At 35.1% G+C, this 13,372-nt stretch overlaps 1 protein-coding gene across 1 annotated transcript in view; it reads left to right on the top strand.

The window, feature by feature from the left end:
- LAMA2 (laminin subunit alpha 2) overlaps nt 1-13,372 on the top strand; it is a 572,820-nt gene that overhangs the window by 252,701 nt on the left and 306,747 nt on the right. The window contains exon 11 of the mRNA XM_058566315.1: nt 11,460-11,600. Coding sequence (XP_058422298.1) covers nt 11,460-11,600 — 141 coding nt within the window. The remainder of the gene's footprint in view (nt 1-11,459; nt 11,601-13,372) is intronic.

Here is a 13,372-nt window from a genome sequence, read left to right as displayed (position 1 = left end):
GTTTTTTAGGATAAAAACTTGCAGAAAACAGTTTTCATAATATAAAAATCATGAATTATATGCATACAGCAAATGAGTTATATCATAATCTATGTACATGAAATGTACCATAATTAAATGCCTATAGCCTCTTGTTTGTGAGAATAATAAATACTCAGTGTTCCAACAAGACATGCATATAGTTGAAGTACTGAAAAGACATTTATTAAGGTAGAGAGAAATGTGATAGCTCATTCTGCTTCACAAAAACATGATTTGACGTGTTTCAGCTGATTATTTAAAACAACATGGGTCAAAATGCTATTTAACAAGTAAAACTTTACTGAGAAGCTAAGATACTGGAGACTTAAATTCAAATAAAATGATATCTGTATAAGTGTTCATCTCCAAAATGCATATTAACCGGGAAAGATTTGCACATTTATTCCCTTACACTATAATATATAGTAGTTTTTCTTAATTTTCATTAGAAAGAAATATCTTAGTTACTAAAGTACTAAATACTAAATACTAGTATACTTGAGTATTCCATTTTAAAGAAGCACTTTGTCATGAAGTTTTGGGCCTAAATTTATTTCTATTGTAAATTTTAAATGACTGACATTCTGGAAAATGCCACGCTGAGAAAAGCAGGCACAACTTTTCCCATTTCTGCCATTTCAAATATAAGCGTGCTGGATAAAACAGAGCAAATAAATTTGTAATCGTGTTAATTAAGGAAAGAAAGGAAAATTCCTAGATGTCTGACCAAAGAGGGAAATCTAATTTAAGCATAAGCTCAAGCAAAACTGAGCGACTAAGTTCATGGCATGGGAGGTGGGAGGCTGGTCTTCGTCCTAAGATGGGAGTTCAAGTTTGGAGTTGTAATGGCCTCTCTAGGACTTGATACTAGGATTTAGACTCACAGAGGAAATTGAAACCGAATTCATTTAAGCTCGGACTCTAGAAATGCCCCCAGCAGTGGAACAGGCACTAGAAAATTCCACCTGCAAGCTGGAAGCTGTAGCTAGAAAATTTTCTCTTTCCTTTGGGGCTCTAAGTGGGGAAAAATTAGTGTGCTATGAGGACTTCAACCCCCACCTATGTGCCACACGGGAATGGGGTCAGTTTTATTCTCCCTTTATGTGCTAGAATTCTTTAAGTCAGGCAAACAGTATTCCCACAGGAAAGAAAGTACAGCCTCAACTGATCAAGAGCTCCCCATGAAGCATTCCAAGCACAAAAGGAAAAAAACTACAAAATGAAATCAAAAGCCATGAAAGTCAGAGTATTTGTATACTAAGAGCTAGAAAGAATAGGATAGTCTAAAAGAAATTGTGTAAACATAAAAATGTGTAATCATATTTTATCATATAAATCATAGAAATAAAAATATGTAGACAATGTATTATCATAAAAAAGATTAGAAGATAAAAGAATAAAAAACAAAAAAATAGGAAAAAAACAATACAAAATAAGGCACTATATTAAAACAAAAGAATAAACAGGTTTGGAAAAAAAGTCAATATAATTTACTTTTAGAAATAAAAAATATATTTAGCCATTGAAATTTAAAATTCAGTGAATGGGTTGAACAAGTGATTAGAAACTGCTGGATAGAGAATCAGAAATACAAACCTAAGGAAATTACCTGTAAATTGACATAGGAAAGTAAAGAGATAAAAATATGAGATGCGAAGTGGCATGGCTGATAGAATGATAAAATTCAACACAAATTTAGCAAGAGTTGCCAAAGAAGAGATTAGATGAAATTGGGGAGAAACAATATTTAAAAAATAATGAAGGAGAAAAGAGTTATAAAGAATTAAAGGAAATTATGCATGCTCAGTTTGAAGAAGATATAAAGGAAATCCGCCATGAGGGCTCACAGTGGAAAACCTGCCCAGTAGTCAAAACGGAGAGAAAAATATTAAAACTAGAGACAAATAATCAGATTATTATGTTTACCACTCACTGTCCAACTTCATTGAAAAAACTGCTCAATGTTGTATATACTTTGGTGAGAAGAATATTGAACCCAGAAGAGAGTTCCCCTGGATTGCAGAATATGAGACTCAATCTATAAAAAGCAATAGCATTTCTATACACAAGTGATAACCAATTAGAAAATGTAAGGAAAATATTTAGCATAGCAACAAAAACTCTATGATACCCAGAAATAAATTGGAGATACTTTTTTAAAAGACTATTGAAGAACAGAAAATAAAATTTTAAATGACGAGATAGCTGATAATACCAAGTGCTGGTGAAAAGTTGGGGAAATGGAAATGTTTTCCACTTCGGTTATTAGGGCGAATTAGTCCTACAACCTTAGGAGTGCAATCAGGCATTTACGTGTCTACTGTCAGATACTGGAATGCTGTCAGCTGGCAACTCCACGTCTAGACATCTACCCTAAAGAAACTCGTACATGATATAGAAAGAAGCATATAAAAGATGTTCAACATAGACCTACTTGTTATAAAGAAAGTTAGAAAAAATCTAAATATCGATAAATCAATAAAAATGTGTAATATGTTCGTATAATCTGATACAAGAAACAGTTCAAGTGAGTGAAATGGGGCCACGTGTATAAACATTGATAAATTTCAGAAACTTCAGGCAAAGTGAAGAAAACAAATGCCATTATGTTATCTTATGTTATCATTTATGTAAAGCTGTAAAACATAAAAAAATTTTATATTATGTGGACACACATATATGAATTTAAAAATTTTAAATATACTGATATGATATGTACTAATTTCAGAATAGTAGTTAACTCTAAAGAAAGAGGGAAGGAAATAGGATGGAAGTGAAGTGAGATTCAAATGTACCTAAATGTTATTCCTTTAAAAATATATCTGAAGCACACATGGAACAGTGTTAATATTTTTTACCTCTAGGTTGTGGATAATGGATAAGTGTCATATTATATGTAATTTTATGGTGCTTTAAAGTAATTCCTAATTTAAAATTTCTTTAATTGAAGAAAAGAAAGAATTTCCTGATTTAAAAAGAAGTAAATGAAATTCTTAACTTAATACAGTATCAACTGCTATCACCTTTACACATAGGATTTTCTGTTATATCCTTGTTTAGACATCGTCATTATATTTCAAAATATGAAAACAGTGCCAGCCCAAGACACAAAAATATTTGCTAATTTTTATGCATTATTAAGATTTTTGAAATTTCTTTGTCTTCTTGTGAATTACAAGAGGCAAACCAATTTCAGATATATGACGAGTAGTCAATTTAATATAAATGCTATCCTGACTCTTGGTATTTATTTTAAGTACCACATGCTAGAAATTGGTTCTTTTGAAATTTGGTGTCATGTTATCCATTCAAAGTCAGTTGGATTGCAAGCTCTGATAAATAATATAAATTGACCTTGATCCAGGTAGGAGCATGTGCTTTTATTTTTATCAAAGTCTTACACTAGAAAGATAAATAGTGAAGTACACAACTAGAAATCAGTCTGTATTTTCGTCTTGTTTTGCTTTGGGTCTTTTGTTTCCCTTTTCATTAAGTCCTAACTGGTCCACAAGATTATGTGATCTGATCTTGGCTTACCTCTCCAGAATGTTCTTGAGCTTCAGGCACTGTTTACCAGCCTTGCTTAAATTCCTTGAGTCACCAAACTCTTTCTAACTCTGGAATTTTACGTATTCTATTCAGGTTCCTGGGAAAACCTCACCTCTGGCCCTCTCTCTTTGCTTAGCTAGGCGATTTTCAAGGCTCAGCTCCACTTTCTCAGCAAAGCTGTCCTGGATCCCCCAATATAAATCATTCTCCTGCCATAATAAACTGGCTAGCATCTTTTTCTTTTCTTTTATGATCTTTTCACAATTTGCAATCCTATTTAGTGTCTACTCATCTCTGTGATGACATGGATCCTATATATTTTCTTCATCATTGAACAATAACAGGATAACACATGACTCATACATAAAAAAGAAGGAAGGAAGAAAACTAAAAAATTTTGAAGCTTTGACAGTCACTTAAACTGTCTGATTCATATTTCTTAATCTGTAAAATGATGACATTAAATCTTTCTTGGTTAACTCTCAGTAGGTATAATTATAACATTGAAGCCTTGTGCAAATATAAAGTATAGTCGTAAACACCTATTGGATTGCTTTTTTTTGATTATTTATATTGCGTTTTACTCTTAGAGATAAGTTTCCATTATTTTCCCCTAATCGGATTTTTATGGCATGTGCTAGCATTTTTATTGGTTTTGGATTTTCCTTCTCTTCCATTTATGTACGGGAATGATCACCTCATTAACTTGTTAGGCTCAAACCCTGGGTATTTCTACAAAAAACACTCAATTTATATATTTGATTCTGAATCTAAATCACAAATGTACAATTTTTAGCATAGAAAGTGCATGCAAGAATTTGTCTATTGCAACAGTTATAGTTCAAAAATATTGTGTTAATCAATTTTTAATATTGAAAGCTAAGCTTGTAAAAAATGAGAACTAATTTTAATTTATTTTCTTCTCTCTTTCTAACCCACGAACTATTTAATATTTAGCCTTGGAATGGTATATTTAAAGAGTAAGCACTCAACAAATACACTAATTAGCTAATTATCCTTCTTTTGTTAACTTCTTTTAATGCTAGGATGCACTAGAATGAGGCCCACAACAGAGGAGAATCAGTACTGGACTACAAACACCCCAAAAAACAAGCATGACTGTAAAATTCCTGAAGCAATTACCAGAAAAAATAACTTAAATGTCACTGGAGATATTCCTGGTAACTTTGTCAGTAGAATTCCCAGTTGACTAACAATCACAGTTAAACATGTACTCCTGAAGTTGTACCTAATTTATCAGGAGGCGGCTTCATGAGAGAGAATACAGGGAAACTATTGTGACTCTATTTCTCTAGAGAAAAACTGTACTGAGGAAACTCTAACAAAACGGAAATTGGTGTCAACCCAATAGTGTCTGACTTCAAGAGATCTTTCTAATTCAACTTTGTTTTTAGGGGAAAAGGGTAACAAAGAAAAAAACGGCAGCCATTAAAAATTTTTTGTAGAGGAGGCCACAACGTAGCTAATTAGATAATCAGCTAAATGTGTTCAACTGAAATATGTGTCTAAAGCACACATGTCTCCCTAAGGGGGTGAAAATTGGTTTTTGAGAAGCAAAAATATCATATTCATTTTATGTATAAGGCAAACATACACAGTGCCTCTATACATACAATATATCTGTTGTATTAAATTTCACGATGGGGATGATTATGAAAGAAATGACTAAAGAGGCTCCTTAGGGGCATGATAATGAAAAATAGGTTGAGAACCACTGGTCTAAAGTGAAATGACATTATTTTAAATGGAAAATTAATTGACTATAATTGGTTCCTACTTAATTTTTGTTAATACAAGCAATTAGAATAGTGTTTTAGAAACAAAGAGAGTAGAATATTTGGTTTTTAGATGTAAGGGAATATTAATCTCTAGAGTGGAAGTCTGGAGCATTCTAGAAATTACCTGTTTCATAGGCATAGCTGTGAAAATGATCATTAAATTTGTAAGTTAGAAAGAATCACTAATGGATTCTAAATAAATAAAATATTACAATGAATTTACTGTATTGACAAGAGCGGCCCAGTGGAAATGCTGAGAGAAAATAGATTAGACCTCATTTTGATAAATAAATGGTTAAAACAACTTTTTAAAAAATTATTAAATTATATGTTAATAACTCTTTTTAAAGTTGATCAGTGTAAGAAAGTGATATAATAATATGAGAAATCTCATAATGACTAAAATAGCATTTAGGTCAGAAGTTGCAAATTCTCACCATCATTATTAGATATTTAGGATCAATTATATTCACATCGGTGGTTTAGAAACTGAGTTGGATGGTGACAAGGTATAAGGTTTGATCTCTGCCCTTGAAGACCTTATAATATAAATGTCAAGAAAACAACAAAATGGTTTTACTGTTTGCATTTTTTTATTTTAATAAATGACCTTTAGTAGGCATTCTTCCAACTGGAAACATTCCATTTGGAGAAGACAGTGCACCAGTAGCCTGTTTTAATAGCCTGGGATGCATCTTTTTCTCTCAACCCTTTGGCTTTTCTGTCTTATTTTTCCTTCAGGCGGTTGGAGGACTCGGATGATGAGTCTGGTATCAGACCCAGAGCGTGTACTCAGCACCCCTCTTAGGGCAGTGATTTCCTTCTACATTGAGTTATACTTATTTGTTCACTCTTGCTTCCTTTGATATATTCCTCTTGAGAGCATTTTTATATTCCCTCTGGGATCTTGTGTAATGCCTTGTATGTAATATCTCAGCTATAATTTGATGAATGAATAATAATAGAGAACAAAGGAACAGTGAGAAATAATGTGCAGAACATTTATTAATAATCTGATATTGATAGCAAAGGATATTAAATTGCACAAAGAACTTCCCCATAAAGCAGATGGTTCACTCTCAAGCTGAGAATCAAAAAAATTAAGTAGTGGACCATTCATATCAAGAGAATCTTCCAAGACTGGATCAGGAATACAATCAGGGGCTGCTTCATGGATGACAGTGGTTGATGAGTCACAGAGAAATTCTGAAAAACCAATTACGCTCCTGGAAACCCATAGAAAGAACTGAGACCCAAGCTGCCAATATCGTGTGTATTAGCAAACTTCTAGAAGGTGGGGAACCTTTGTCTCTATAAGGTGCAATAAGAATTCTGGAACACTATGCTACTCTTTCTGAGTTTTGCCTCTCTAAAATATGCCTATCTAAAATATCTAAAATATATTAAATATCAAACTGTAACATTCTCTAGTAATCACTGTTTTAAAACTAATATTGTTAAAGGAAACTTTGGAAATACAATCCTTAAGTAAGAAATTATTCAAATGTGTACTTACACATATACTTTCTCAAGGGAGATTGGAAAAGGAAAAAGGAAGTAGAACATGATATAACTAATTAATTCTCTCCTTGTTGAGACATGTTCAGAAAGCAAAGTTCTAGTGAACTAAAAATAATTTCTCCCTGATCCTTTATTTTCCTACCAGTCTCAAAGGCCCTTTAACTAGGCCATAAGGGCAGGTATATAAGTAGGTACTATATCCACCATATTTACCATTTAGTTGTGGCTTAATGTTCATCTATGGTAGAGCCTGAGAAAAAATCAGAACCTAGTACTTTTCAGTTGAATAAATCTAGCTACCACTCACTAAAGAACAAGTATGGTATAGACTCAGGACTAAAAAAGTAGGACTCTAGAAACTTAAAATTGTGGCGTTAAGCTGACATGATGTGCAATCTTATGTAAGGTCTATGCAAATGTTATAAGAGTTGAAAATTATTTGTGAAGAGGGTTGAAGTGAATTGAGCATGGGAAGAAGCTCAGGATTAGCTTGAGAACCTAGAACAGAGTCCAAAATATTTTGGCTTAAAGATTTGTCACAATAAACAAAGCAAAACTACCACTTGAGGGCTGGCCCTGTGGCATAATGGTTAAGTCCAGCACACTCCACATCAGCGGCCCGAGTTCACGGGTTCGGATCCCAGGCACAGACCTACACCACTCATCAAGCCATGCTGTGGCGACCCACATGCAAAATAGAGGAAAATTGGAACAGATGTTAGCTCAGGGCTAATCTTCCTCAAGCAAAAAAATAATAATAATAATGAAGGAAGATTGACAACAGATATTAGCTTAGAGCAAATCTTCCTCACCAGTAAAACAAAACACAAAACAAACAAATAAAAAACTACCACTTGGCAACCTGTTTTTATAGGTGTAGACATCTTATCATCATTACCATGGTGCGTTGGAGGTCCCTAAGACCACTCTCATTTTCAATGATTCACTGGAAGGACTCACAGATCTCAGAAAAGCTGTTATACTCATGGTTATGCTTTATTACAGTGAAAGGATACAGATTAAAATTAGCAATGACAAAAGGTGCATAGGGAAGAGTCCAGGAGAGACCAAGTACAAACTTCCAGTTATACTCGCCCGGTAGAATCATGCAGATAGTGCTTAATTCTCCCAGCAACAATGTGTGACAACACATATAAGTATTGACAACCAGGGAAGCTCAACCAAGTCTTGAGTCCAGGGTTTTCACTGGGGGTCAGTCGCGTAGATATGGAGCACCCATATGACTTACCTTCACCGCTCAGTCTCCAGTACCACCAGAGGTCACGCTGATACAGCGTGGCCCAGGGCCCCAGGTAAACGAAACTAGGCATTCACCATAAATCACATTGGTAGCATAAAATATCTGGAGTGACCCCTGACCTTAGGTATACAAAGATACTCTTATCAGGCAGGATATTCCAAGGGCGTATAGGTTATCTCCCAGGAGCTGGTCAAGGGACAGTCTTTGCAGGGTCTGTAATGTGCAGGGTCTGAGACTCCAAGCCTATTGAATTTCCCTTTTACTGCACCATAGAGTAATGAAAGATTTCTTTGTTCCAGTGTCTCACATTTCATAGACATTTTACCTGCTGCTGCCAACTTAAGTGCCTCAAGTATACTTCTGTTGGTTTTTCTCCTGCCGACTAACCTTTAATGACTTACCAGTTCCTAAAGGAAAAGATCCATATTTCTTAGGGTAAACTTAAAGGTTCATTATCTGAGGGCAGGGACCTTGGAACCCAACTACCAAGCAAAGTCCCTAGCATACAGGAAGTATTCAATACATTTGTTTTGAAAGAATAAATGATGAATGAACCTTCTACTCTTTGAATTATTTCTTGTTCCCAGTATCTTTGCTAACACGGGTCTCCCATTCTATCTCCTCCAACAGGTCGAATTTTTAAATCATGCTTCAAGGTTTAGGTCAAATTTGACTCCTGTTAGAAAGCTTCCTCAAGCCTTCACAGCAGGAATTTGTCCCTCCTCCTCTATATTCCCATAATTTAATTTATCTCTGAGATGCGCTTATTATATTCCCCCATGCATTATAGTTCATCGTGAATGTATCTTTTTACCCAACTCTAGATGTTGGCTTTTAAAGACAGAGATCTTGACCCACCAATTTTCATAGTTCCGAGAATTCCTACCCTAATGTGTTGCTTCAGGTTATTAAATTAAATTGAGTATTGCAATTATTTAATCATAATTTTTTCAAGGTCATATTACCAGGCTAAAATGGAGCTAAGGAAAATGTAACTAATGTCTAAAAATTTCTAATTGTTGATCTCAGTCTGAATCTCAGAAAAGTGGTATCACAAGGATTCAAATTAGAGTAAATGAGAAGTAGATTAGACCAAGCACATAAGAACACAGTGTCCAGAACAGCTGTACTGTGTCCTCAATGGATAAGCTAAATTATAATTATAGATATGTTCCATCTTTTCTGCCTCTTTGCTCTGCTGAAGACACTCTCAACTTCAGGGCTTTGGGGATTTGTCACCATAGGTCTGAAATTAATTTGATTAGTTTTACTATTATCTATCTGCTCAAAATATTGGAAATCTACCTTACAAATAAAAACTAGCAAGAATGACAGTGGCAATAATTAAATTTGTGTACACATCAGGAGGCTAAAGTTTGGCATGGGAAAAAGAACTGGAGACACCCCTTTGTTTGGGCTCCCACCAATGTAGAAATGGTAAGTTGTGATTCATAGAAATTAAGAGTAAAAGTTAATTTTATTTTTTTATTATTTTTTTAAATGTTATCTTTTCTTTTCTTTTTTTCTTTTTTTTTTTTGTGAGGAAGATCAGCCCTGAGCTAACATCCACGCTAATCCTCCTCTTTTTTTGCTGAGAAACATCAGCTCTGAGCTAACATCCACGCTAATCCTCCTCTTTTTTTGCTGAGGAAGATCAGCTCTGAGCTAACATCTATTGCCAATCCTCCTCCTTTTTTTTTTCCCCCCAAAGCCCCAGTGGATAGTTGTACGTCATAGTTGCACATCCTTCTAGTTGCTGTATGTGGGACACGGCCTCAGCATGGCCAGAGAAGCGGTGTGTCAGCGGGCGCCCGGGATCCGAACCCGGGCTGCCAGTAGCGGAGTGCGCGCACTTAACAGCTAAGCCACAGGGCCGGCCCGAGTAAAAGTTAATTTTAAATAAATCATTCTTTTGATACAAGGAGAACCTCTTTATTTGTTTATTCTTATAAATATCTCTATTTTTTCATGCCGTTGTTCTCTCTTGTGTTTTTCCTCTTATGCTCTTGGATTTTCTCATGCCTGTCTTCTGCCCAATCTTGGTTTACTCAAAAATATTTTTATTAAACATCTACTAGGTGCATAGCACTTCACTATGCATGAAAAATATGACCACCAAGAGGTTCATTTAAACTTCATAAAATTTTATTAAGCAAGTGCTCAATGTCGTCCCACGAATCCTGCCATTTTCTGGTACCATAAAGATAACTAAGCCAGGGTTTCTACCTCTGGATAGATTATGTAGCTGGAGAGAACAATCTTAGAAGATACAACGATGCTTTTCTTTTGGTTATAATAGAGCAATGTATAAAGTGCTGTGGGAGCACAGTTGGGAGAGAAGTTAGTTCTCTAAGGAAAAGGAAAGCTTCAAAATTGAGGTAATAGGGAACTCAACAAAGAGGAAAAATGTGGAGCAAATGCATGTGTAGGGAATATTGAGAATCTATTTCCTGGAAAGCAGGGAGCCTTCATTTAGAAGTTATTAGTCAAGATTAACCATTCTTTAAATTGAGAGATTACACTCTTCCCAGTTTTTCATCATATAGTCAGCTTTCCCTGACCTAAGTCCACATTATAGGCCCACCTAAAAACAAATAATTTTTCAGTATATTGGGACTAGGATTAATGAAACCAATTTGGACAGTAGTCGCTGAACAAGAATTATGTTCTCCTATAATATCACTATATTACTAACTGGTTACACCAATGTGTTAAAGGAAACTGTGAAAATTAACCAGAGAAAACTCTTCCTTTTCTACTAAGTCTCATCAGGGAAATACTATGGCTGTTAGCCCCAGTTTCTCTACCTGTCCAGTTCTTATGCTTGCCTCAAATGTGTGTATTTTTAATCTGTAATGTGAAAAGTATTTTACCATCTGTGTAATATCAATGTTCTATTATACCTCCACGTACTAGTTTAATGTCTTTAATTTTATCATATATCATGTGTTCTAAGAGGAAATAGTTCAACAGCAGAGAACAGTGAACCAAACTGACCCCTTTTTAGTCTACCTTATTGCTGTATCTATCATTTACATTTACTCTATGCTCTTGACGTACATGAAGATCAAAATTGTAACTTTTAGTACAGTGGTCTAGTGTCCAATATTCTTTCCCATCAATGTGGTTAGAAAGAATATAGCTTAATGAGGAGCTTTTGAGTAGATTTTTAAAAATATCATTCTGCTTTAAATATGTTTGAGAGGTGAAATGAGGAATATACAGTTAATATTTTCCTTAAACAGAAATAGAGACAATTCCGACTTTTGAAGGGCACCTCTGTTGCTAACGCACCTCTCTATTTACAGGAGAACGTTGAAAGCAGAGACTGCAGTCGCTGCAAATCCGGCTTCTTCAATTTGCAAGAGGATAATCATAAAGGTTGTGATGAGTGTTTCTGCTCAGGGGTTTCAAACCGATGTCAGAGCTCCTACTGGACCTACGGCAATGTAAGCGACAGCCTTTTAATTCTGCATGCCGCTCCACGGGCCTGCTTGCCATTGTTGTTATTCTTTTGTAAGAAATAAAAAAATTTTTTTTTCTTGTAATGAGCTTCTACTTCAAGTTATTACAAAGAAATTATGGAATTTTCCTTCAAATGCTATTTGTGTATCTTTGATCCAAGCCTGTAAGGTTTTATTTGTAACAAGGTGTACACTGGAACCTCTTGGAATAAGTAAAACACTAGCCTTTTAAATGTTCCTGAGTGAAGCAGTAATGGAATTAATGTTGTTTTAGCCACAAGAGGCAGATGATTTAACAGAGAAAGCATCAGATTGTAATATGAAGAATTATGTATTCCATTCACCAATATTTTTGGTACGCAAATTAAGAAAAATTCCTTTATTATCTGTATATATAATACATATTACCCTCCAGCCTTTGGTTACTAATTGATGTTGAATGAGCCCTTTCATTGTTAAAAGGGGACACTAAATTTGAACAATATCTTCATACTTCACTGATTTGAAAAATCTCAAATTATTACCTTTAGTAGTTATTGGGATTTTCTTCCTCTAACATGAACGTGTTAATCTTCCTACCTCCACTGCCCCTACACTCCCAATGCCTTTTCAACTTTGCTCAGACAGTGGTTTGTCTCCTTATAGAAGACGTCTAAGAGGAAAATGGGACCTTCAGAGAATTTCAAATAGCCTGTGTAGCAGCACTTAAGAATGCAGAGTGGCAGGAAACAGGCTGGAGAAAGAGAAGCCTAGAGGGGGCGTGAGAAACTCTACCATATAGGATTGAGTATGCTAAAATGTTGGATTCTTATACTTAAAGAGTCATTGAAGGAGAGCCATTTTAGCAGGAGACTGATGTAATCAGACTTGTGTTTAAAAGATCTTTATTTCAATAAACTGTCTTCCCAGCACTCCTTCCTTTTAACTTTAATCATCTAACTAATCCTTAAAACAACTATCAAATATTTTTCTATGCTTGTATGGCTTTTAAGTCAAGCCAGAAATATTATGAGTAATTTCTAACTGTACTGTCCTGTGTAAATGTGAGTCTATACATACTTTATCAAATGTATTCCTTTCAGAGATTGCATAGACCCAGAGCAAATGGACATCTAGTCTAACGTCCTCTTGTTTGTAGAGTCTCACTCCACCCTCTAGACTGCTCCGTTAATATATCAAAGTTTCATGATTAGTAGAGAGCAGAGGTAGCACTCAACCTTGGTCTTCAAAAAATAGGTCCACTGATATTTGCATTTCAGAAAGTCTTCTGGAAAGAGCTTCCTCTGAATCTCAGTGGGCTGTCTTAGAATGCCCGAAGGATGATGTTGGAAAGGTAAGGGAAGGAAGTAAAACATATCTTATTGTCTAGCTAGCCAATAAGTTTATACCTAGCCTTTCTCTTTTGACCAGGGAAGTCTCAGCAATTCCACAGCTTTGGGAGATGCAGAATTAAATGATCTCTACATGAAGAAATTTTTAAAAATATTTCATCCACATATTATTACCATTATCATTCTGTTCCCCATCTCCCACAACACCAAACAGCTCACATACATCCAGTGGGTCCCTGGTAGCTGCAGACCTAGTATCCAATGTTTTATCCTGACTAGGTAGGACAGTTTAAACTAGAATTGTAGCTGTATGCCCGCCCCTAGCTGGAGTATAAAGATGGAAAAGCAAATTATCATACATTCTCTAATTTGTCCTTTAAGCTTCCTTTCTTTTCTGGGCCAAGAATCTAGGCTATGAGTCCCTAC

This window comes from Diceros bicornis, chromosome 23 (assembly GCF_020826845.1).
Source record: "Diceros bicornis minor isolate mBicDic1 chromosome 23, mDicBic1.mat.cur, whole genome shotgun sequence".
NCBI lineage: Eukaryota > Metazoa > Chordata > Mammalia > Perissodactyla > Rhinocerotidae > Diceros > Diceros bicornis.
The sequence above is the reverse complement of the archived record's forward strand: the minus strand, read 5'-3'. Positions and strand labels throughout refer to the sequence as shown.